Source organism: Emys orbicularis, chromosome 8 (genome assembly GCF_028017835.1).
Source record: "Emys orbicularis isolate rEmyOrb1 chromosome 8, rEmyOrb1.hap1, whole genome shotgun sequence".
Taxonomy (NCBI): Eukaryota; Metazoa; Chordata; order Testudines; family Emydidae; genus Emys; species Emys orbicularis.
The window spans coordinates 55903802-55926208 of NC_088690.1; the positions used below are offsets into that span (position 1 = coordinate 55903802).

The 22407-nt window shown below is 45.2% G+C and overlaps 1 protein-coding gene across 1 annotated transcript in view; it reads left to right on the forward strand.

The window, feature by feature from the left end:
* COLGALT2 (collagen beta(1-O)galactosyltransferase 2) overlaps positions 1–12254 on the forward strand; it is a 96245-nt gene extending 83991 nt beyond the window's left edge. Inside the window, exons 7-12 of the mRNA XM_065409498.1 lie at positions 312–388; positions 6078–6184; positions 7976–8108; positions 8694–8821; positions 9985–10191; positions 11978–12254. Of these exons, the coding sequence (XP_065265570.1) occupies positions 312–388; positions 6078–6184; positions 7976–8108; positions 8694–8821; positions 9985–10191; positions 11978–12254 (929 nt within the window). The remainder of the gene's footprint in view (positions 1–311; positions 389–6077; positions 6185–7975; positions 8109–8693; positions 8822–9984; positions 10192–11977) is intronic.
* The last annotated feature ends 10153 nt before the right edge of the window (positions 12255–22407 follow it).

Below are 22407 nucleotides of genomic sequence, written 5' to 3' on the forward strand. Positions count from 1 at the left end.
GTTATTTAAATTTCGCCAGAGCTGAAACATGGGCTCCTCTCTCATCCCAGCCGGAAAGACGTGCTCCAGCATGTGCATTGATACACTGTTCTCTTGGGTGTTTGCAGTCCCGTGGCGTCTGGCTTTCTGCCTCGCGGGGCGCTCCTCTGGCACATGATGCTGATTAGGCTGTAGCATCGCACTCCACATCTAGGTGCCTCTCTGTTCCAGGGGAAACAGTGAAAAGTGATGACAGTGAATTTGACTGGGTTTCTTTGCCACTACGCAGTTCAGTAACCAGCCACTGTGGATGTTTCTATTCTCTCTTTCAGTTGATCATCCTCCATTCGAGCCCTCGCAATACATCTCCATTCCCCCCAAACACCCAGACAAGATGGGATTTGATGAGGTAGGTGTGATGGCTTGTTACCTCCAGGGTGCATTCTGGGAGCTGTTGGAACCACTGTGCCCCCTAACAATTCAGCTGAGTTGGCCTCTCTCACATTGCTCTGCTGATGACTTAGCCAGCCTCTCCAGGCCCGGTTATCACCCAACATGACAGCAGGTGGCGCCACACACCCAACTGAGTTACCTGAGTGCTTTACCTAAGCCACTCATGGACAAACAGGAGGTCCCAGCCAACTTCCCAGATCCCCAGCCTTGCACCCCTACTGGAGTATAAACCCAGAATTATTTCGTCTTGCACAGCACCGGGGTCTGTATGATGCAAGCTTATTAATTAATTCGCTCCCGCCTGGATGTGGGGAAAGTTGGGAGGTATTGCCAATTCGGAGAAGGATCGGGATATCCTGCAGGGAGACTTGGATGACCTTGTAAATTGGAGTAATAGTAATAGGATGAAATTTAATAGTGAGAAGTGTAAGGTGATGCATTTAGGGATGACTAACAAGAATTTTAGTTATAAGCTGGGGACGCATCGGTTGGAAGTAACGGAGGAGGAGAAGGACCTCGGAGTCCTGGTTGACCGCAGGATGACACTGAGTCGGCAATGTGACGTGGCTGTGAAAAAAGCTAATGCGATCTTGGGATGCATTAGGCGAGGTATTTCTAGTAGGGACAAGGAGGTGCTGCTTCCGTTATACAAGGCGCTGGTGAGACCTCATTTGGAGTACTGTGTGCAGTTCTGGTCTCCTATGTTTAAAAAGGATGAACTCAAACTGGAACGGGTACAGGGAAGGGCCACTAGGATGATCCGAGGAATGGAAAACCTTTCCTATGAAAGGAGACTCGAGGAGCTCGGTTTGTTTAGCCTAACCAAAAGAAGGCTGAGGGGAGATATGATTGCTCTCTTTAAATATATCAGAGGGATAAATACCAGGGAGGGAGAGGAATTATTTCAGCTCAGTACCAATGTGGACACGAGAACAAATGGATATAAACTGGCCGTGGGGAAGTTTAGGCTTGAAATTAGACGAAGGTTTCTAACCGTCAGAGGGGTGAAATTTTGGAACAGCCTTCTGAGGGAAACGGTGGGGGCAAAAGATCTCTCTGGCTTCAAGATTAGGCTAGATAAGTTTATGGAGGGAATGGTTTAATGGGATAACGTGATTTTAGTCAATTAGGCAATAACGTGCCATCGCTGGTAAAATGAGGGTCCGGCTGGAGAATCTTGCCTGTATGCTCGGGGTTCTACTGATCGCCATATTTGGGGTCAGGAAGGAATTTTCCTCCAGGGTAGATTGGCAGAGGCCCTGGAGGTTTTTCGCCTTCCTCCGCAGCATGGGGCAGGGGTCGCAAGCTGGAGGATTCTCTGCGACTTGAAGTCTTTAAATCACGATCTGGAGACTTCAACAGCTGAGTTAAGGGAAAGTGGGTGGGTCAGCTTTTGTGGCCTACATCATGCGGGAGGTCAGACTAGATGACCATAATGGTCCCTTCTGACCTTAAAGTCTATGAGTCTATAAGATATGCAGCAGCCTTTGTTTACAGAGCTAGGATTCCCAAACACTTCACTCAGAAAACTCACTGGTTAAGATAAAACATAAAACAAGTTTATTAACTACAGAAAGATAGATTTTAAGTGATTATAAGTGATAGTAAACAGATCAAAGCAGATTACCCGGCAAATAAATAAAAACGCAAACTGAGACTAATATACTAGATAGATAGGATTTGAATTAGCAGTATCTCACCCTGACTGATGATACAAGCAGGCTTACAGATTCTTGAGGCACAAGCTGCATCTGCTTTGCAGCGTGAGTCCCCTTTCCCCATTCCAGAGGTTCTTTCAGGTGTTGAGTTGTGGGGGAGTGAAGACAAATCATGATGTCACTCCCCACCTTATATAGTTTCTCCATATGGCGGGAACCTTTTGTTCCAAGCTAAGTTCCCAGCCCAGTTTGTGGGAAAATACAAGTACCAAAATGGAGTTCAGTGTCATGTGATCTGGTCACATGCCCTTGAGTCATAGCAACCATTACTCATAGGCTGGCTGAAACGCCCCCAGATGAGGACAAACCTTTTCCATGGTCCATTGTCTTTGCTGATTAGCACTGTCTAGCTTCTTCATTGTTTTACCTGAAAGGCTAGCTGTGGGTGTTTCCAACTTCACATGTTTTAGTAACACAGACATAGTAAAACTTCATAACTTCACATACAATGATAGCACATACAATCAAATGAGATATTAATGTTTGGCAGAGTAAGACTTTTAGAATAATACCTCACACGCCATACTTTGTACAAAATATATCATAATTATATGACAGTGGTGAATATGGGGGTACCATGGTATAGTGCCTGTATGTACCTTTATTTTGTTGTGTGGACATGTGCATCATATAGGGAGCCTGGTCACTCCCACTACAGATAAGGTTGCAAATCAGTTTTCATTTCTATCCTGTCTTCACATGTTCATCATAACTTTCCAAAACATTGGTATGTTGGGTTGAAATTTTCCAGGGGATGGATCCTGGTGTCTTTATTTGACTTAAACTCCCCCTGAGCCAATGGAGATCCTTTTGAGGTGTCCACATGCGAATTTTGATGCCTGATTTCATAAGAGCTGAGCAGCTGCACTTGACATCAGTGGGAGCTGTGGGTGCTCAGCATCTTTGGACATCAAGCCTTGAGGTGCCAGACCTCAGATGTCCCAAGTTTGAAAAGCTTGGCTGGATCCAACGTCCAGGGATACCAATGGGAGTCTTTCCAATGACTTAAATAGTCACTGAATCAGGCCAGCAGTGATTTGGCTTCACTTCCTGCAACCATTAGGCTCTACTCTTTCTATAGGTTAGGGTTCCTAAGGATAGGTCTCTCCACTCTAGGGTTAGGGTTCCTATTGGTAGGCCACTTGGAATTAGGGATAGGGTTCCTATAGGTAGAGCTCCCAGCCCTGGGGTTAGGGTTCCTATGGGTAGGCCACTTGGAGTTAGGATTAGGGTTCCTATGGGTAGGGCTCCCCATCCTATGATTAGGGTTCCTATGAGTAGGCCCCTTGGAGTTGGGGATAGGGTTCCTATGGGTAGTTCACTTGGAGTCAGGGTTAGGGTTTCTGTGGGTAGGGCTCCCCGCGCTAGTGTTAGTGTTCCTAGGAGGAGGACACTTGGAGCTAGGTTTATGGTTCCTAGGAGTAGGGTACTTGGAGGTAGGCTTAGGGTTGCTAGGGGTAGGGTACTTGGAGCTAGGGTTAAGGTTTCTATGGGTAGGATTCCCCACTTTCCGGTTAGGGTTTCTGTGGGTAGGGTACTTGGAAGAAATGTTAGGGTTGCTATGGGTGGGTGCTCCCTGCCCTAGGGTTAGGGTTCCTATTGGAAGGATTCTTGGAGCTAGGGTTAGGGTTCCTATGGATAGGGTACTTGGAGCTTGGGTTAGGGTTCATATGGGTAGGGCTCCCTGCCCTACAGTTAGGGTTCCTATGGATAGGGTACTTGGAGATAGCTTCATTATTCCTGAACAACTTTAGCACGTATGGGTTTTTTTAAATTTCTCTTGCTTTCCGTTAAGAAGCAGGGACACTGTTTTGATGACCTCACAAAGCTGTTAGAGATGATGACTGAAGAGAGTCAGGTGTTTAAACTGTAAATACACAGCACTTTGCATAACTTGGGTTATGACAGGGTCTGTATGTATTCATTGAATATTCTATATTGTTGGTCCTAATCTTTTCCTGTTTGGGAGCCACATTTCCACTGCGGCCTTTTTGTTTTGATTTTATTCAAGACAGTTGGGAACATGTTTGAAGCAGAACCCAGGAAGTTTGATGCATAAATCATCCCTCTAGAAACTCCTGTCCCTGTAGTGCTAGAGCTGGCTATCCGCAGTCAGAGGCAAAGTACCAACAGAAAGAGACCAGGGAGGAAGAATTCCAGAGAGAGACTGTGCTGTGAATAAACTGGGTTTACATTTTGTGTAGAGCCAAAAAACCTGCATAGGACCGTATAGTGCCTGCATGTGTAGCTGCCAAAGACAGTAGTATAGTCACTGAAGAAGCTACTAAAATTGGAGGAGCCTTGTTTTTTGTCTTTAAGATGTTTTGTTTTCTTGGCTTGGTCTGGAGTTTCTATTTATATGGCTTGTGTCATGAAGTGCGGATTCTGTGTGACTGTGTTTGTTTGGTCATCTATGTTTGGAGTCCTGTGTGTGTGTTTCTGGGCTGTTTCTTGCGGCTGCACTTAAATTGCCTGATATTTTATTAGTATTACTGCCTTTGCACCGAGCTGGGACTCAGTCTGGTTTTTATTTGGCCAAGGTTTGTTCCTCAGGCTGCAGGGCTGAACTTATTCTTGCCTGCCTGAGGACAGAAAAACGGCCCTGACATTCTGTGTTTTACCTAGGAATGTATGTGCCTGCGGGGCCTGCAGTCTGCCCTTGACCAGGCAAAATATGTCTGCTTAGCTTGGGCTAACTGCTGCCCGCAAATCTGTTTTCCTGCCCAGGATGTGTCTCAGGAGCACACCTATGATTCTAATTGAATCAGCAGAAAATGTCCAGGATCTGCAGTAATTAAAGATATCCTGCATTGCAGAATCTGCTTCCACTTGTGTCCAGTTATTAGGGTGATGAGCACATTGGTAATCCCAAAGATAGACGCAGCACTCAGTAAAGATCTGTGCTCTTTACCACATGCCAACCCCATCCCCCTTTGAATACAAAAGGGATATATTGTATTGGGTAGAGATTGGCCCAAACAAAAGCCTGGATCCAAACATCCCAGTGTGTTGGGGAAGTTCAGATCCAGCTCCAAACTGCACAACTGGCCCCTGGCACCTGCTTTCTAATTCCATATACAACTGTGCATTAAAAGAGCATTATGGTTGCAAAGTGAAGCATTTAAAATTCAGGAAATGCCACAGTTAATGTTGCCCACACAACCTTGACTCTGCCCCCTGTGTATTTATATTACCCTCCAGTTTCTAATTACTCCGTCAAATACAGTTTTCTCATCCAGGTCCCTCCCTCATGCAGTGTGGACGTTGCCTGGGGAATGTGGCGCTGTTCATTTAGTTTTTTATTCTCACTGCCCAGTGTATGAAGCCCTGCTGCATTTACTGCACATCGTCCTACCTGGAATCTTCATCTGTCCAGTTAGGGGTAGAGCTCTGCTCAGGCCTACTCTTAAAGCCCGACCTGGACCTGAATCCAAACTGAGCACAGCTGACCCGAAACCGACCTGAGAGTGTTGAGTCATTTTTAGAACTGACCTGACCCCCATTACCCCACGAACCTGGGTCAACTTTATGTCCCTGCCAGATTTCAGGTTTCTGCTCCAAATTTGGTGAGGTGCTAGAATTGGTCCAAAAAGGTCAGATTTTGTAGGTTTTTTTTAAACAAGGCAAAAGTGCGTTCTTCCCGCCGCCCCCATGCACACACACACATACACTCTTCATTTTTGAAAATCACTGAATGTTCTTTCCTCAATCTTCCCATAAAAATCAGCAGCTGGACTGAGAACAAATATTCTGAATTGCAGCTCAAAAGATAAATGTCTGACAAATTTATAGTAACCCGAAAACGACGCTCCTGAATGGAAATGCTCCTGGAGCTTTAACAGGGTCCAAAACCTGCTGAGCTCTGGCACAAACTTGGAGCTGGACTTTGCATTGAGCCAGAGTTTTCTGATGTCTTTCTTAACCCAGATTTTCATGATCAACCTGAAGCGTCGAAAAGACAGGCGGGATCTAATGCTGCGGACACTCTATGAGCAGGAGATTGCAGTCAAGATAGTAGAAGCTGTGGATGGCAAGTGAGTCTTTGGAAAGATCTGGTTCTGCATAGCAGAACTGTTGATTAGAAGTGCTACCTTGCTTAATTTCAGTCAATTCTCTTTGATGCCCTGTGATTATGAGTTATTATTTTTAATGTACTATTTGGTGCAGTTTTGAAAAAAAAAAAAAAAAAGTTTTCATGCTGTTATTTTATTCTTCTCTTACTCTGATCAGTCTCCGTTAGAGATCCGGTAAGATAGTTTAGGCCCAGAAGTAAAGTTTTCTTCAAGACAAAGTTCTCTAAAAAGAAACATTGTCATAAAATTAAATAGGGGTATGATAATGAAAACATTTTTGTGGCATTTAAATATTCCCCTGCAATATGTCCAGTCTCAATGCTGCAGCATTGTGCTACATCAGTGGTTCCCAAACTTTAACAACCTGTGAACCCCTTTCACTAAAATGTCAAGTCTTGCAAACCCCCTCCTAAAAATGAATATTTCCAGGAATTTTCTCCTTTATCTGAGTATAAATTATAAAAGCAGTGATCTTGGAAATATAAAATTTGTTTTTATGATGCTTATTACACACTATTTATTATTTATCATTACAGTATTTTTATTACATTATGAAAATGGCAACACTCTTCCAAGATCTCACTTTCGTATCTTGTATCACTTTGAATAAGCCTGTTATAAGACAAGGCTCCTATGTTTCATCAAGGAGTATCAGATGTGAAACAGCAAGAAGGTATTTAAGAAGCCAACTCAAAGAGTTCCTCCTACACAAGCATTCAGGTCTTGAGCAGTCCAGGCAAACAACGCACGCTAAAACAAAGATTAAACTTGTTCTTAATAATTTTAAAAACAACACTAGCTGCCTATTTAATTTTAAAAAACAGCAAAAAATATCCACCTCCCTTTCCGTTGCTTATAAGGAGTCTTGAAGTTTTAATCTCCTCAGTGTGATAGATATGCTTGCTTTGATCTGCTTAGCTCTTGGAAGTCCAGGGGCTCCGGGCTTCTGGCCCCGTGCTGTCCAGGGCAGCTCTGTCTGCCATTAGGGAATTTTTTCCGAGAACCCCCTGTAACATTTTGCGAACCCCCAGGGGTTCACGAACCCCAGTTTGGGAACCACTGTGCTACATTATAGTAATGTAAACACAGATAAAGTTTTTTTTTTAGTTGTGACTCTCAAAGCAATGTACAAAATCTCCATTTTATACATGGGGAAACTGAGGCACCGAGGTTAAGGCTGGGGTTTACTAAGGGAGTCAGGTGCCCAAATCTCATTTGAAAGTCCAGGGCTGAGTGACTTTCCCAAGGCTTCTCAGGAAGTCAGTGGCACAGTTAGGAACAGATCTTGGATTTCCTGGTGTCTCTCTGCCTTAGTGGCCTCTCTAGTGCTAGGGCATTAGAACTTGAAAGTGAAACTGACCATAAGCAAATATAATACTGACTGCTCTAGTGCTGTTGTTCAAGGTGAGAGAAATGGAAAAGCAAACAAAACTCTTAGTGGAAGGTGAGCTAGGTGTTCTCTAGTCTTCCAGTGTGAATATAGCTATAGTGTTATTAACAATATGACAATGACCCTTTTAAGACTCTGCAGTTTCTTGAAACTGTTGCGGGTGAATGTCCTAAAAAATATCTTATGTTCAGCATGATTTAGATCAAATTAAACTGCTACAAATACACAGCCTATTTTGGGAACTTCCCTAGCTCAGGAAAGTCTTTTCACTGCTAAACAATTACATTGTTTTTTTGTCTGAGTAAAAAATAGTAACATCTATAAAAGTTCTTAATACTGAAAGCAGCTCTCTCTTTCCTCAGGGCATTGAATACAAGTCAGCTGAAAGCGCTGAATATTGATATGCTACCTGGTTACCAGGATCCTTACTCTTCCAGGCCACTAACCAGGGGGGAAATTGGCTGCTTTCTTAGCCACTATTCTATCTGGAAAGAGGTAAATAATATCTGTGCTCTGGCAGTTGTATTATACTTGGATGCTGTGGGAAGGAAGTAATGTTTTATTTTTAGATAGTCTCTCTTATTTTGGTGTGAATTATCCAGGATCTCATAAAAGGTTCTGATTTTCAAAAACAGGAGCAGCAGTTAGGCTCCTACGTTCATATCTGGGCACATAAGCAGCCTGATTTTCAAAAGTGCTGAGTACTGAGCAGCTCCTATTGTGCGGTCAGTTTGCAAACAGCTCCCAGCCTGTGTGACTGAGTCACACGTCTGGATTGTGGTCATGACATTTTTCACAAAACTCTTAGCCAGCCTGTTTGGGGCAATGTTGTGCTTGGGGAGAAAAAAAAATGAAGAAATTTTGTTGCAGGATTTCACCTATGAGTTTTTTCTGATTCTAAACCTGTGTAGAATTGAATGTCACCAATTTTGATGACCATTAACCTTCATACTGATCAAAGAGCATGGGGGGCTCAGTCCTGCTCCCAGTGGGGGGCTCGGCATAGCTTCAGAGGGTGCAGAACTGGCCCCTCAATAGCATATGGGCCATTTCAGTCTCATTTGAAAACATCCCTTTTAGGTGGTGAACAGAGAGCTGGAGAAGACTCTCGTTATCGAAGACGATGTGCGCTTTGAGCATCAGTTTAAGAGGAAGCTCATGAAACTGATGGACGATATAGAGCAAGTCCAGCTAGACTGGGAGCTCATGTAAGTAGTCTTGTCCCAAGAGCTTTCACTGCCCTAAACCAGCTGGAAACTCTCTCCCCTGCTCCCACATGAACTGAGCATTTCAATAACATGGACGTACCCTCATAATAATCAGACAGGGCTGCCTGCGGGGAATGCAGCATGGAAGAATAAAATCCCAGAGACTCAATAATGGAGGTTAATTTTAAAGGGGCTGGAATAGCTAAAACCTCCATCGAATGAAGCACATTGCGGGTACTTTTTGATAAACAGGTGCCCACAGCGATATAGCCATGGCCTCCCAATAACCCCAGTCCCCCACTCTGAGCTAATTCCTGTGACACAGGCTGCCTGTGCTCACTGTGAGGATGGGGGAGGAACAGGGTATTTGAACTCTTTTGTTTAGTCCTTTAAATACAAACTCATTCTCACAAAGAGAAGCAAGAGGAGAATGGCACCATCTAGCCAGCAAACAGACTGAGCTGGAAATCTTTATGTCCTGTTCCTGAAAACAATTCCAAGTTCACTGCCAAGGGAGCAGAGTTCGAACTGGCCAGCTGGAGAAGGGGGAGAAGACCTTCTAGGGGGCTCCTCCCCATGGCAGTTTTTATAACCCCCCTGCTGCTTGGTGCTTTCTGGCACTCAGGTTATGTGGGTCCCTGGATCAGTGCCTGTGACAGTCCAAAAGCAAAATGTTTTCTCTTCAGATGTATTTTTATAAGGGATAAGCCATCTCTGGTGGCGCTGATTTATCTGGGCTTCATCCAGAGAAGGGAGAAGGCTGGGGAATCACACCAACCCTCCTGTCTGTAGGATGATGGAGTTTTAACAAGAGGCTCCTGAGAAGCCTCCAGCACCTCACTGGATGCGCACCATAGAGAATTCAAATCCTTGCTTGGGTCAGGATGGCGCATTGGTTTTGGGACCCGTAGTCTCCTTGGACTGCACGGGCAGATGTGGCACTGGAGAATTCCAGGAGTAGCATTTGATTTGTGGGTGCACTTTGGACCTGATCCATGGTCCAGTGAAGTCAATGGAAAAACTCCCACTGACTTAAAAGGCCTTTGATCAGCCCTGGTTGAAGTGGGAATGCCTGATGTCCCAGTTACAATATAATTGCACTGCAGAGCTGATCATGGAAACAGGCCTTAGTTTCCACTGCGGTGGGTTTTTCTCCCCTTCAGCTACATTGGTCGGAAAAGGATGCAGGTGCAGCGCCCTGAGAAGGCAGTTCCTAACGTAATGAACCTTGTGGAAGCAGATTACTCTTATTGGACCCTGGGGTATGCAATCTCCTTTGAAGGGGCTCAGAAACTAATTGGGGCCGAACCTTTTAGCAAGATGCTGCCTGTGGATGAATTCCTGCCGATCATGTACAACAAGCACCCTGTGTAAGTAAAACCCCTTCGTTGCTTGGGAAGCCAGCCGGCTTTGCGTGAGCTGTACCTTGCTAACTGATCTTAAACTGGACGTTGTGTTGCTAATTATACAGTGCATCTCCATAGCATAACCTAGTAGGCGGAGCAGAGGACTGGATATTATGATTCTTGGATATTGCCAGCACTGCTGCAGATGTTGAGCAAATCTCCGGAACTTTCTGTGCTTGAATTTATGTAATAAATATTCTACCTCAGAGAGGTCTTTTGGGATTCATAAATTTGTATTTTTGAAGCAGCTGGTGATCTCTGATTGGAAGTAACTGTATAGGTGTATTATTATGATTATATAGATAGTGCCTACTTTGGAATGCCTTACCTGGCATAGGACCTGGAAAAGATCTCTGTGCAACTCAGAGCTTTTCTTTTCAAAAACCCTGCTTTTAGGGCTTTTTCAGAATCTACATGGCACCTTCCTACTTCACTGTGTTGCAGAATCCAGGGTTTTCATTTCAAAGGTGTGTGGGGCAGGGAGAAGTCACATCTTTTAACCAGCTCCCAGCCAGACTTATCAACATTGTCTCCCTCTTTGTGGGGAGAGCTCTGCAAGGCTCTCACTCAGAGCCCCGGAAAGTAATGTGGATATCAAGATACGGGAGGAATCTGTTTTCAAGGGTGGATCTCCTTGTTTTGTAAGAAAACCAGGGTTTTTTTTAATTCTGACCTAAAGCTCCCCCTAACCTTGTTTCCAGAGTCCAGTTACCCATCTCCCCAAAAGAATTTGGGGTGCCACATCATTGGTCCCTGCTTCCAACAGGTGTGCAGTGTCCCTCTGACAATTGTCTTCTAGTCCTGTATACAGGCTTAGTGGAACCTTTGATAACATATCTGAGACAGGCCTTTGTTCTGCTCCGACAGCCAGTTCCCCTAATTGGCCACACCACTTACTCTGTGGTAGCAGGGTGCACTCTTTGGCCTTATCTGCATCAGTAGCAGCTTCTCTGGTGGTAGGGACACTGGGAGCACTAATGCAGACAGGCTGTCATTGACTAACCATTGGGTTGCCCAGAACAGGTCTAGATGGGATTGGAAGTTGTGGTGCTTAAAACGCCAGCGGCTAGTTGATCACTTTGCTAGCAACGGGGGAGCTGTGCTGGTAAGCGATGCCATAGAGGGAGATTTTAAGAGACAAAGTATAGACAAAGCCTTTGTTATCTCTTGCTCCCACTGGAGTCGATGGGAGTTTTACCATTGATTTCAGCGGGAGCAGAGTTAGGCCACCCCTGAACTCATCTAAAAATGGCACCCCAGTGGTGCAAATAAGAAATGATACAGAGGCCCAGCAGTTGAATACCAAATGCCAACTCACATATCCAGGTATCTCTGCCATGCTGGGGCTACAGTCACAGTAGAATTTCCAGATGGATCCAATATGCTTCCTGTCCTGTTCTCTATGTCATAGAGTGTTGCTGTTCAAATAGCTGCAGGGTCCCGCTCCAGAGGTGGCTGCTCCCTAGTGGCAGATGAAGTGCATGGTTTCTGAAATACTTTGTCATTCTTTAGGATCCTTTATTTTATTGTATAAAAATCACTTTTCCAAAAGGACTAATAGTGTCCTCACTGCTCAGTTCATCTCAAGCCTTCAATCATTTGCCCAGGTTTCACCCTGTGATGAGCATCTAACCCTACCGACTAGTCCTAGCTCAGTAGATTGGCTCATAACCGATGGAAAGGCAAGGCAAGCACAGTGGTGCTGAGCAAGAGTTATTTCTGCTAGTGATATTTGTTTTCCTTTCTTTAGAGAGAAGTACAAGGAGTACTATGAGTCCAGAGACTTGAAAGCCTTCTCAGCAGAGCCCTTGCTTATTTATCCGACCCATTACACAGGGCAGCCGGGTTATCTTAGTGACACAGAGACATCCACAATCTGGGACAATGAGACCATGTCGACTGACTGGGACAGAGCCCATTCCTGGAAGTCCCGGCAACAGGGCCAGATCCACAGCGATGCCCAGAACAAAGATGCCTTGGCCCCCCAGCCATCTCTCGATGCATCGTCGTCGAGGGACGAGCTATGACTGCCCCCCTTGCTAAGTGACTCTGACAACAACAGTGGAACCTGCCTCACAATTTAGCTTTCACCTAGAAGCTTCTAGAGACGTCAATGTGCTCTCCTTCTCGCCGTCTTTAGTGGCAAAGCAAATTGATTGGATCCAACTGACTTAACCTAACCAATCTTTATTTTTTTGGGAAAGGGAGTGGGGGGAGGGGCTTGAACCAGAACATTCCAGATTGGCAGAAAAACAGAGACTTCTAAAAAGCGTATCGTAAACTCCAGTCCATTCTCACAAGGGTTCGTAACTTTGAAACCTCTGTGGAGTGGCGAGCTGGCTCCATGGCGCACTGAGTTGACACTAGTAATTACAAAATTTCCTTGAATGACGTCTTTCTACAGTTCCTGGTGTAGAATACTGTATTTATAAAGATTAATATATATAGGGGTTCTGAGGTGGACACGTGTAAGTCCTTTCCAGATAGTTGTCACTGTGCTGCTGCATAACATTAACTGTTGTTGATTTGTGTTTTTTAACCCCATTCTCTGAGAGAATGTGTGTGTGTGTGTGTGTGTGTGTGTGTGTGTGTTGTGTGTTTTAAAGGATCACTGTCAAGATCACAATGACTTCAAAAATGGCCTCATCTGTGTTGCTATCTACACCACTTCCATAACGTGAGTCCCCACTTCACGTTGCAATACAAAACAGTTTCAGGAGTCCTCTCTCCTACGTTTCAAGACACCCCTCCCATTCCATCTAGCCATAAGGAAGGAGAGGATGGTCACAGTCGCCTAAGACATGTCTGCAGCCTCCTAAACTGATGCCTTAGTTGTTTCAGTTTTAATAATCTATTTTAAAATCCATTGTGCTTTTTTGCCACTTATGTGCTTTGTTTTCTTTTTTTTTTTAATGTGTTTCATTCACACTGAACAGTGAAACTAAATCAGCCAGTCCTACTTCCTGTTAATGGTCAGTTTCACTTCCTGTTTCTTGGCTACAAACCTTTTAGGTTTCCTTCCCAATTAATATAATAAAAAAAACTATTTCAATTTCCTCACTGATAGGTTTGGGCCTAACCTACTTGACAGTGTCCCTTTAAAAAGAAAACCATGAAAATGTTAATGGTGTCAAATCTGCTGTTCTTTGTTGAATGGCTGCATTAGAATTGTATATTGCAGGACAAAAAGGCAACTTGCCTTTTATATATTTTTAAATGTGAGGAGTGAGCTTGTTCTGTTTTGGATGAGTTCTGATATACTTAGTATTGGGTAAGATGTCAGCATAGTAAGTCATGTTGTTGTTTTTTAAAGTGTCCCATAAGGCAGGTGATCTTGTGCTACACTTCTTAGATTTAGCTGATGTAGATTTAGATCTTTTTCTGTGCAACACAAAGTTGGGGGGGGGGGGTGGAAAAAATCCTCCTGGCCTAAAATTTAAAGAGATTGTTTCACTTTCTGGATGAGCTGTACATTGGAGCGTGTGGTTGGTTTTTGTTTTTTTAATAATTGCTGATAATGTTGTGCTCTCTCCTAAAGAAGACATGTTACTGTCTATCAGCGGGTCTGATAATACATAGAACTGGATGCAAGCTGATTAGCTGTGTGGAGTCTTAATTTACATGGAGCTCTTGGACTGAGAATGCTGGGTGAGCAGGGTTGGGGTCTGCCATGCTGCTTTGGGGCATCTTCACAGCGGTGTTGAAATAAGGCACAAAAAGGTAACAAAGAGACACAAAGATCATAGCTACAACATTTTGGAGCCTGATCGGGCTCTCCGTGGAGTCAGTGGGACTCTTGCACTTAACCAAATCCATCCTGGATTTAAGATTTTTGTGAGCCTGTTCCTCTGGCCCCTAAACACAAACACATGTTCCACAACTGCCCCATGTGGTGCAGCCTCGTCCACACCCCAGGCTGAAGAAAGTGGCCTAGTCATGAAACTTAGCACATGTGGAATAAGGATTGTGGGTCATCCTTGGGCCATTGTCAATGATTTGGGGTTTTCCCCCTACTACTTAATTTCTAATGAAATAGGTGCCAGAGCTCAAGCAATTAGATGCTGGGGGCTCAAGCAATTTTTTTGCATTCATAACTGATGCAGCAAGCCCAGAGGTGCCAGGGCTATGAACTGCCAAGCCCTGGCACAAATTAAGTGTTGTTTTTCCCTTTTTATAAAGCCTCCATCCCCATATTCAGGTCTTTATTCTCCAGCCCGCAGGGCAGACCTGACGTCCATTTTGAGCCTGGCTGGCCAGCAGGTGGCACTGTTCAGCGAGACACTGCTTGCTTTCTGCTCTGCTGTTTTAAAAGCATGATTTGAAAAATATAAACACGCAGAACATGGTGGTACTGCAGATCATCAGAAGGGGCTTTGCCTTGACCCATTGAAGTCAATACGAATCTTGACATGGACTTCAGTGCGGGAGCAGGAGCAGGCCTTTTGTGCAAGCCCACTTGGAGAACAACAGTGAAACTAAACATCAGTTTTAAAGTAGTCGGGGCTAGAAAGGGAAAACCATGCAAGAAATCAGGTTCTTTCACATTTCATTATGCATGTGAACACAGCGTCACAAAGATTTCACATGCTTCCCTCAGAGACGGGGCAGGTTTTGAGTATAGGTGGCTTCGCCCAGGAAGAATATGGAAATGCTGATATTAGCATGCGTTTCATGGTGCAAATAGCCATTTCTCTTCAATTCAGCGGTAACACTGCTTTAGACGGGAGCAATCCCTGGTAACCACAATGGGAAGGACATTTTGCAGAAGTATTAGCTCTGATAACATGGTCACCGCTGAAATAGGCAGCATTGGTGCTCGTTGCTCACAGAGAAGGAGCATGGGCATGAAGCCAGCTGGCCGGGGCATAGTCCCCAGAAGGGAGGGTTGCCAACCCTCACGGATTGGCTGGGAGTCTCCTGGAATCGGCCTTGATCTCCCAGAGGCTACTGAAACCAATCTGGGAGATTTTAATAGGCCGCTAAAAGTCCGGCGGGGCTAAAGCAGGCTCCCTACCTGCCCCGGCTCCGCGCCACTCCTGGAAGTGGAATGTCCAGCTCCTAGGTGCAGGGGTGGCCAGGGGGGTCTCCCTCCGCATGCTGCCCACATCCCAAGTGCCAACTCTGCAGCTCCCATTGGGTGGGAATCCCCAGCCCGCACACACACCTTAGCTACTCCTCTCCCTGCACCCTGAGTAACCCTTGTGCCTGCCTGCACACACCCCTACCTACCCCTCTCCCTGCACCCTGAGCTACCCCAATGCCTGCACACAGCCCCTAGCTACCCCCTCCTTGCACCCTGAGCTACCCCCTCTGCCTGCACACAGCCCCTAGGTACCCCTTGAGCGGTTTTTCAAACTTCTTTAGCTGAGTTCACCCCTTTGAGTTATAGTTTTTGGTTGCGTTCCCACCACAACCCAGAAAGACTGGGTGGCCTGCTGAGCTGAGTCGGGGGGGGTGGAGATGGCGCTCCCTCCCTCCCTGCCGTGCATAGCTGGCTTGAGCCCTGGCAGCCCTTGCCCCCCCTCCAAATAGAAGTCAAACTATGCCCATGCCCCAGGCCCCACCCCCCTCCTGGTCCGGAGCCCGAGTCCCCCACCCCACCCCTGCTGGGCCCTGGAGGTTTTTATAGCATGGGGGGGCCCGCAGAAAGAAAAGGTTTCGAACTCCTGGTCTAAAGCACACTTGCTGACTGTTCATTTGCTTTCTTGCGTGCTATTGTTCTTTGGCTGTGTTTGGCTGCCGTGAGCTTATTACACTGTGAGCTACCGCAGGGGTTCCCAAAGGTGGGCCGCAACACAGATTGCGTGAAGGGGGCGGGGGGGGGGGGGAGATATAGGTGGTGTCCCTGCCAAGCCTGGGAGTCCCCTGCCCCAGGCCCCCCCCCCGATATATGGCATTCCGACACCTCATCCCCCCCGACTGCCCCACCCCCCCTCTGAAACACCATTAACGCTGCTTCTGCCCTCCCCACAGTGAGCCGGCTTTGTGAGCCATCTTGGACCAAACTGGTCTCAGTATTGCCCCCCCCACCACACACCCCTCTGCCCCAGGCCCTGGCTGGGGGGGGTCTCTGGGGCTGAGCCCCTGATCTGACTGGGGTAACCGGTTCTGTTTCCTTTCTCAGTTTCTCCCCAGCTCGTTTGAGGGAAAGGGGGGGGCTCTCCGCCTGCTGCAGGAGATCTGGGCCCTGCAGGCTGAGCTGGTGCTGCCGCTGTGGTGGTTCCAGGGCTGAGCAGAATGTGCCACGCCTGCCACTGGTGAGAGGTAACACCAAGGGCCCTCAGCCACGTGCCCCCACCCCAGTGTTCCTAGGGGGCAGAGGGCCCTTGCTGATGGTAAGGTGGGGCGGACATGGCGCTTCGGCTCAATTTGGGGCAGGGTAAGGTCAGGCTTTTGCCCTAATTCTGCAAGGGAAGGGGTGCTGGTAGGGTTGCCAACTTTCTAATCCCTGAAAACCGAACAGCCCTGCCCCCACCTCTTCCCCTGAGGCCCTGCCCCACCTAGCTCTCCCCCCTTGTCACACACGCTCCACCCCTGCCCCCTTGCTCGGTTTCCCCCATCCCCTGGGACGCACCTGCAGGGCGGGGAGGCGCTGATGTGGAGCCTTTCTGCCCAATTTCCTCACCCCAGAACTCGGGGCACAGCAGGGAAGGGGGGGGCTGGAGCGAGGGGCTGGGGCAGTCAGGGCACAGTGTGGGGGTGGGGTGTTGGTCCTTGGAGTGGGGAAATCAGGGCACAGCAGGGTTGGTTGGTCCCTGGAAGGAGGGGCCAGGGAGGGGAAATTGGGGCACAGCAGGGCGGGGGGGGGGGTGTCCCTGAAGCGAGGGGCTGGGGAAATCAGGGCGGGGCAGACAGGTTACCCCCGGATAGCGCCAGTACCTACTTTGGAGCCCGGTTTAGGAGCCAGCCAGTTCTCGCCATCAGGCTGCGCTTCCTTCCCCCCACCCCTGGTGCCAGAGGCTGGTTACTGCAGGTAACCAGACTTTTAGCATCCGGTCAGGATGCCTGGCACCCCTAGGTGCTGGGCATCATGGGGCGCACTGCCATTGGGGAGGAGGGGTGGCACCTGCCCTCAGGCCCAGCACTGAAGGGTAGTGGAACGATGCACCCCATGAGTACTGGCCACCTGCTGGTATATACAGTTTCCATGTACAGTTTATAGTAATTTTCCTCACAAAGTGTTAATAGTGGGCTGCTGTGCTTATTGCCACTGCACAGGTGCACCATAGGAGAAAGAAGTTGGGGAACCCCTGGCTGGAGGATGAGGAGACAGGGAGTGTAAGATTGCTTGTTACATTTTAGCAGGCGAGGCTTCTGCTTGGCAGGCCGGGCACTGTGTGTCACAGCCTCAGCTGTATATAACAGACTTTGTTTATGAAGCAAGGAAATCAGATAGGGGCCCAGATTGATAAGAGGATGCTCTCAAATTGGTTCAGCGCTATCTCAGTTAAGCACAGCCGTTGAATGTTGTGGGTGCTTGAGTAGGTAAAGTACGGTCAGAGTGTTTTTATTAGAAACAAAACTTTTACTGATCCATCAAAAATGTTTTCATTTCATTTCATTACTATGCCGTGAATGATGCAGGGGCTGTAAATGCCAGTTTCAGAAAAAGGAAAGAACAAGTTTTGCATAATTTCATGAGTCTTATTTTATTAGCTAGATGCTTCAGTGTGGCCTCACCTCTTTTCCCTGCAAAATAAAACCGATTTTTCCCAGCAAACTGCTACTTTCCAAACTTACTTATGAGCAGAGTGTGAGCAGGAACATCCTGATGTGACACTGCATTCCTACTTCTCTATTATAAATACTTTTCTCCCCCTTCCCTTTTGCAGTTGCTCATTACTTTCAAATGAATTCCTTTCTAGAGGCAGTTGTTCATGCTTTGGCTTAAGCAGAAGTAAAGGCTTTTTGGAAAGGAAGTGCAAATTTAATGCACTTGTTTTTTGTTATACATATCTAAGAGGAAAAAACCACACTTGCCTGTATGTTCCACTCTGAATTCCTAAGTTAAAAAATAGCTGAAGCTAGTAACTTCAAACATGGCATGTTTTTGGAGATCTCATTGAAACCTATTATTAGCGGACGTGTTAAGAACATGCTCAGTCCTATGCAACACAGATATCAAGACAGGCCCTGCCTCAAACAACTTACAGATCATTTGTAATGAGCTCTGTGTAGACACAGAGGTTCACCTGTGCTAAGCTGGTTGCAGCATCACAGCCAAAGAAAACTCTTTCTCTGATTGTGTGTGGGTGCAGTAGTGTTTCGTAGTTTTGTTTTTCATAATCAGACTAAACTTGATCTGAATTTTGAAATGGCTCACAGTTCAACACAACCCACTCCAGAAAACTTCAGAGGTAAAAAAGGGGCAGGAGCTGGTGCGGACTGTCATGGGGACAGAAGAAAAGAAGACTGGAGCTTTACAAAACACCACATCTCTCTCTCATGTAACAAATGGGGTCCTGCCTGGAGTCCATATGCTGCTTCATGCATCTTTATATATATCCTTCCCTCATCTTACTCGAAGGACTGAGAAAAAATTCTACAAATTCATTAGAAGCAAGAGTAAGGGCAAGGACAGGGTAGGCCCATTAGTCAATGTGGGGGGGGGGAGGCAGAAGTGCTAAATGACTTTTTGGTTCCAGTTTTCACCAAAAAGGTTAGTAGCGATTGGACATCTAACATAGTGAATGCAAGTGAAAATGAGGTAGGATCAGAGGCTAAAATAGGGAAAGAACAAGTTAAAAATTACTTAGATAAGTTAGATGTCTTCAAGTCAGCAGGGCTTGATGAAATACATACTAGAATACTCAAGAAGCTGAATGAAGAGATATCTGAGCCATTAGTAATTATCTTCAAAAAGTCATGGAAGACGGGTGAGATTCCAGAAAAGTGGAAAAGGGCAATTATAGTGCCAGCCTATAAAAAGGGGGAATTACAGACCGGTCAGTTTAACTTCATTACCCGGAAAGATAACAGAGCAAATAATTAAGCAATCTATTTGCAAACACCTAGAAGATAATAAGGTGATAAGTAACAGCATGGATTTGTCAAGAACACATTGCGTTCAAATCAACCTAATAGCTTTCTTTGACAAGTTAACAAACCTTGTGGAGGGGGAAATGGTAGCTGTGATATATCTTGATTTTAGTAAGGCTTTTGATACCGTCTTACATGACCTTCTCATAAACAAACTAGGGAAATATATCCAAGATGGAGCTACTGTAAAGTGGGTTGGAAAACCATTCCCAGAGAGTAGTTCACAAGCTGGAAGGGATATCAAGTGGGGTCCTGCAGGGATTGGTCCTAGGTCCAGTTCTCTTCATCAGTGATTTAGATAATGGCATAGAGAGTACACTTACAAAGTTTGCGAACAATACAAAGTGCTTTGGAGGATAGGATTAAAATTCAAAATGATCTGGACAAACTGGAGAAATGGTCTGAGGTAAACAGGATGAAATTCAATAAGGACAAATGCAAAGTACTCCACTTAGAAAGGAACAATCAATTGCACACATACAAAATGGGAAATGACTACCTAGGAAGGAGTACTGCGGAAAGGGATCTGGGGGTCATAGTGGACCACAAGCTAAATACGAGTCAACAGTGTAACACTGTTACAAAAAAAGCAAACATCCTTCTGGGTTGTATTAGCATGAGTGCTGTAAGCAAGACATGAGAAGTAATTCTTCCGTTCTACTCCATGCTGATTAGGCCTCAACTGGAGTATTGTATCCAGTTCTGGGCGCCACATTTCAGGAAAGATATGGACAAGTTAGAGAAAGTCCAGAGGAAAGCAGCAAAAATGTAGAAACATGACCTATGAGGAAAGACTGAAAAAACTGGGTTTGTTTAGTCTGGAGAAGTGAAGACTGAGAAGGGACATGATAACAGTTTTCAAGTACATAAAAAGTTGTTACAAGGAGGAGAGAGAAAAATTGTTCTTGTTAACCTCTGAGAACAGGACAAGAAGCAATGGGCTTAAATTGCACCAAGGGGAGTTTAAATTGGACAGTAGGAAAAAATTCCTAACTGTCATGGTAGTTAAACACTTGAATAAATTGCCTAGGGAGGCTGTGGCATCTCCATCACTGGAGATTTTTTAAGAGCAGGTTAGACAAGCACCTCTCAGGGATGATCTAGATAACATTTAATTCTGCCATGGGGACTGGACTAGATAACCTATTAAGGTCCCTTTCAGTTCTATGATTCTATGATAGAGCTTTGGCTGCTCTAATGGAAGTAGCTGGGTCTCGGCTTCCCTAAGGCTCCTGCTTGTGCAGTAGTCTCTAGCAAGGAACAATCCAGTAGCTCAGAGGTAGAATACTCATTTTCTGTGCCTATTTTCCAAACAGCTATCATGCTGGGTGGAAAAAGGGAAGGAGAAATAAATCATGAACATGTATGTTTTCCCCATTTCTGTCAAAATTTTCGACAAGAATTTTCTAAGCAGCTCTTGAGTACCGAATATACGCGCTGGTGTCATTCAGCAGTTGAATTGTCCGAAAAGCATTTTTAGATTGTTCTCTTTCAAATGATTTGTTTTTCCACTGTGCTATGGATGTCTGATCAGATCCTTAACTGCTGCTGAACATTCCAGGGCCAGCTGGGTAACACACACAAGCTAATGCCTAATGGTCCGATTTCAGCAGCTAGAACCAGAGGTTTGATGAAGAATCAGCAGAAGGAGAATTACAAAAACATTTTGTTCATGAGAAATTACTTTTAAAACTGCCCATCTTAAATAAATGAAACCAGTTTTATCCGACAGCAATTTCTTTCCCTGTAAGAAAGGAAAAGACATGTTCAACAACATAACCTTGGCAATATAAAATCCAGATTTTGTAGTTCTATATATTGTGTGGGTGAGGGGCTATGCTTTATATGTCATACTGTATAGCAGGGGTCAGCAACCTTTCAGAAGTGGTGTGCCCAGTCTTCATTTATTCACTCTAATTTAAGGTTTCGCGTGCCAGTAATACATTTTAACGTTTTTAGAAGGTCTCTTTCTATAAGTCTATAATATATAACTAAACTATTGTTGTATGTAAAGTAAATAAGGTTTTAAAAATGTTTAAGAAGCTTCATTTAAAATTAAATTAAAATGCAGAGCCCCCCCGGACCGGTGGCCAGGACCCGGGCAGTGTGAGTGCCACTGACAATCAGCTTGTGTGCCGCCTTCGGCACGCGTGCCATAGGTTGCCTACCCCTGCTGTATAGACATACTGTAAAACTCACCACCACATTCATGCATTGCCTTTACTGAATTACAAAGGAAACTGAACTTTAGTTCTGTTGTAAACCTGACCTAATGCTAGACACATCTAAGGCTCAGTTCAAAACTGGATCTATTCATCCCCAAAACAAAAATACAACTTGGATTTAAGATACCCAAACCATAGAGAATGAGCTGGCTTTTAAATGGGAATAATTCTTTACATAGTAAAGACCCAACACCATTTAAGACATTTATTGGTACATCATGGCTATTTGGTAATGGAATCTAGGCCCAGCTTTGACAATCAGTGCTACAGAACTGGTAAAACATGCTCCAGACTTGTATAAAATTCAAGATCTGAGTTAATTTTAACCAACTTTAGTATTCTGAAAAGACAATCTGTTCTGTGAGTGTTGCTTACAATCCAATGTGTCATTTATGGCTTTCAATTAAAATCTTTTATGTGACCTTTTAATTATGCATGTGTTCTGAAGGGAGACTTGTATCTTCGAGTTAAGAAATGCGTCATTTAAAGTTTCACAGAGAATAGCAGCGAGGGGAGCCTTTTCAGAAGGTTAAATTCTCTATTCCACCTGGAAGGATGTACCATGTCAGGAAACTATTCAGTTAATAGAAGCATATAAGAGAGGGTGGTGGTTGAAGATTATGTATAATAATGCTACAAGTTTATAAGATCTGTGGTAATTTTGGGCACTGAATAATAAACATGTCTGTCTTATGCCACTTTTAAAACACAAAATAATATAGTTGCCTCTCACTGAATCAATGTGGATTAATGTAGAGTTCTGCACCTGAAGAGGGATTGCACATTACAACGAGGTACATCAGTGAATTTGGAGAACTTGCAACTGTACATGCAAAAGGCCTTGATTCCTGTTAAACAGATTAGGTAAGCCTAAGGAAGAACACACTGTAGTGGCATTAAGATGTGAACAAGGTCC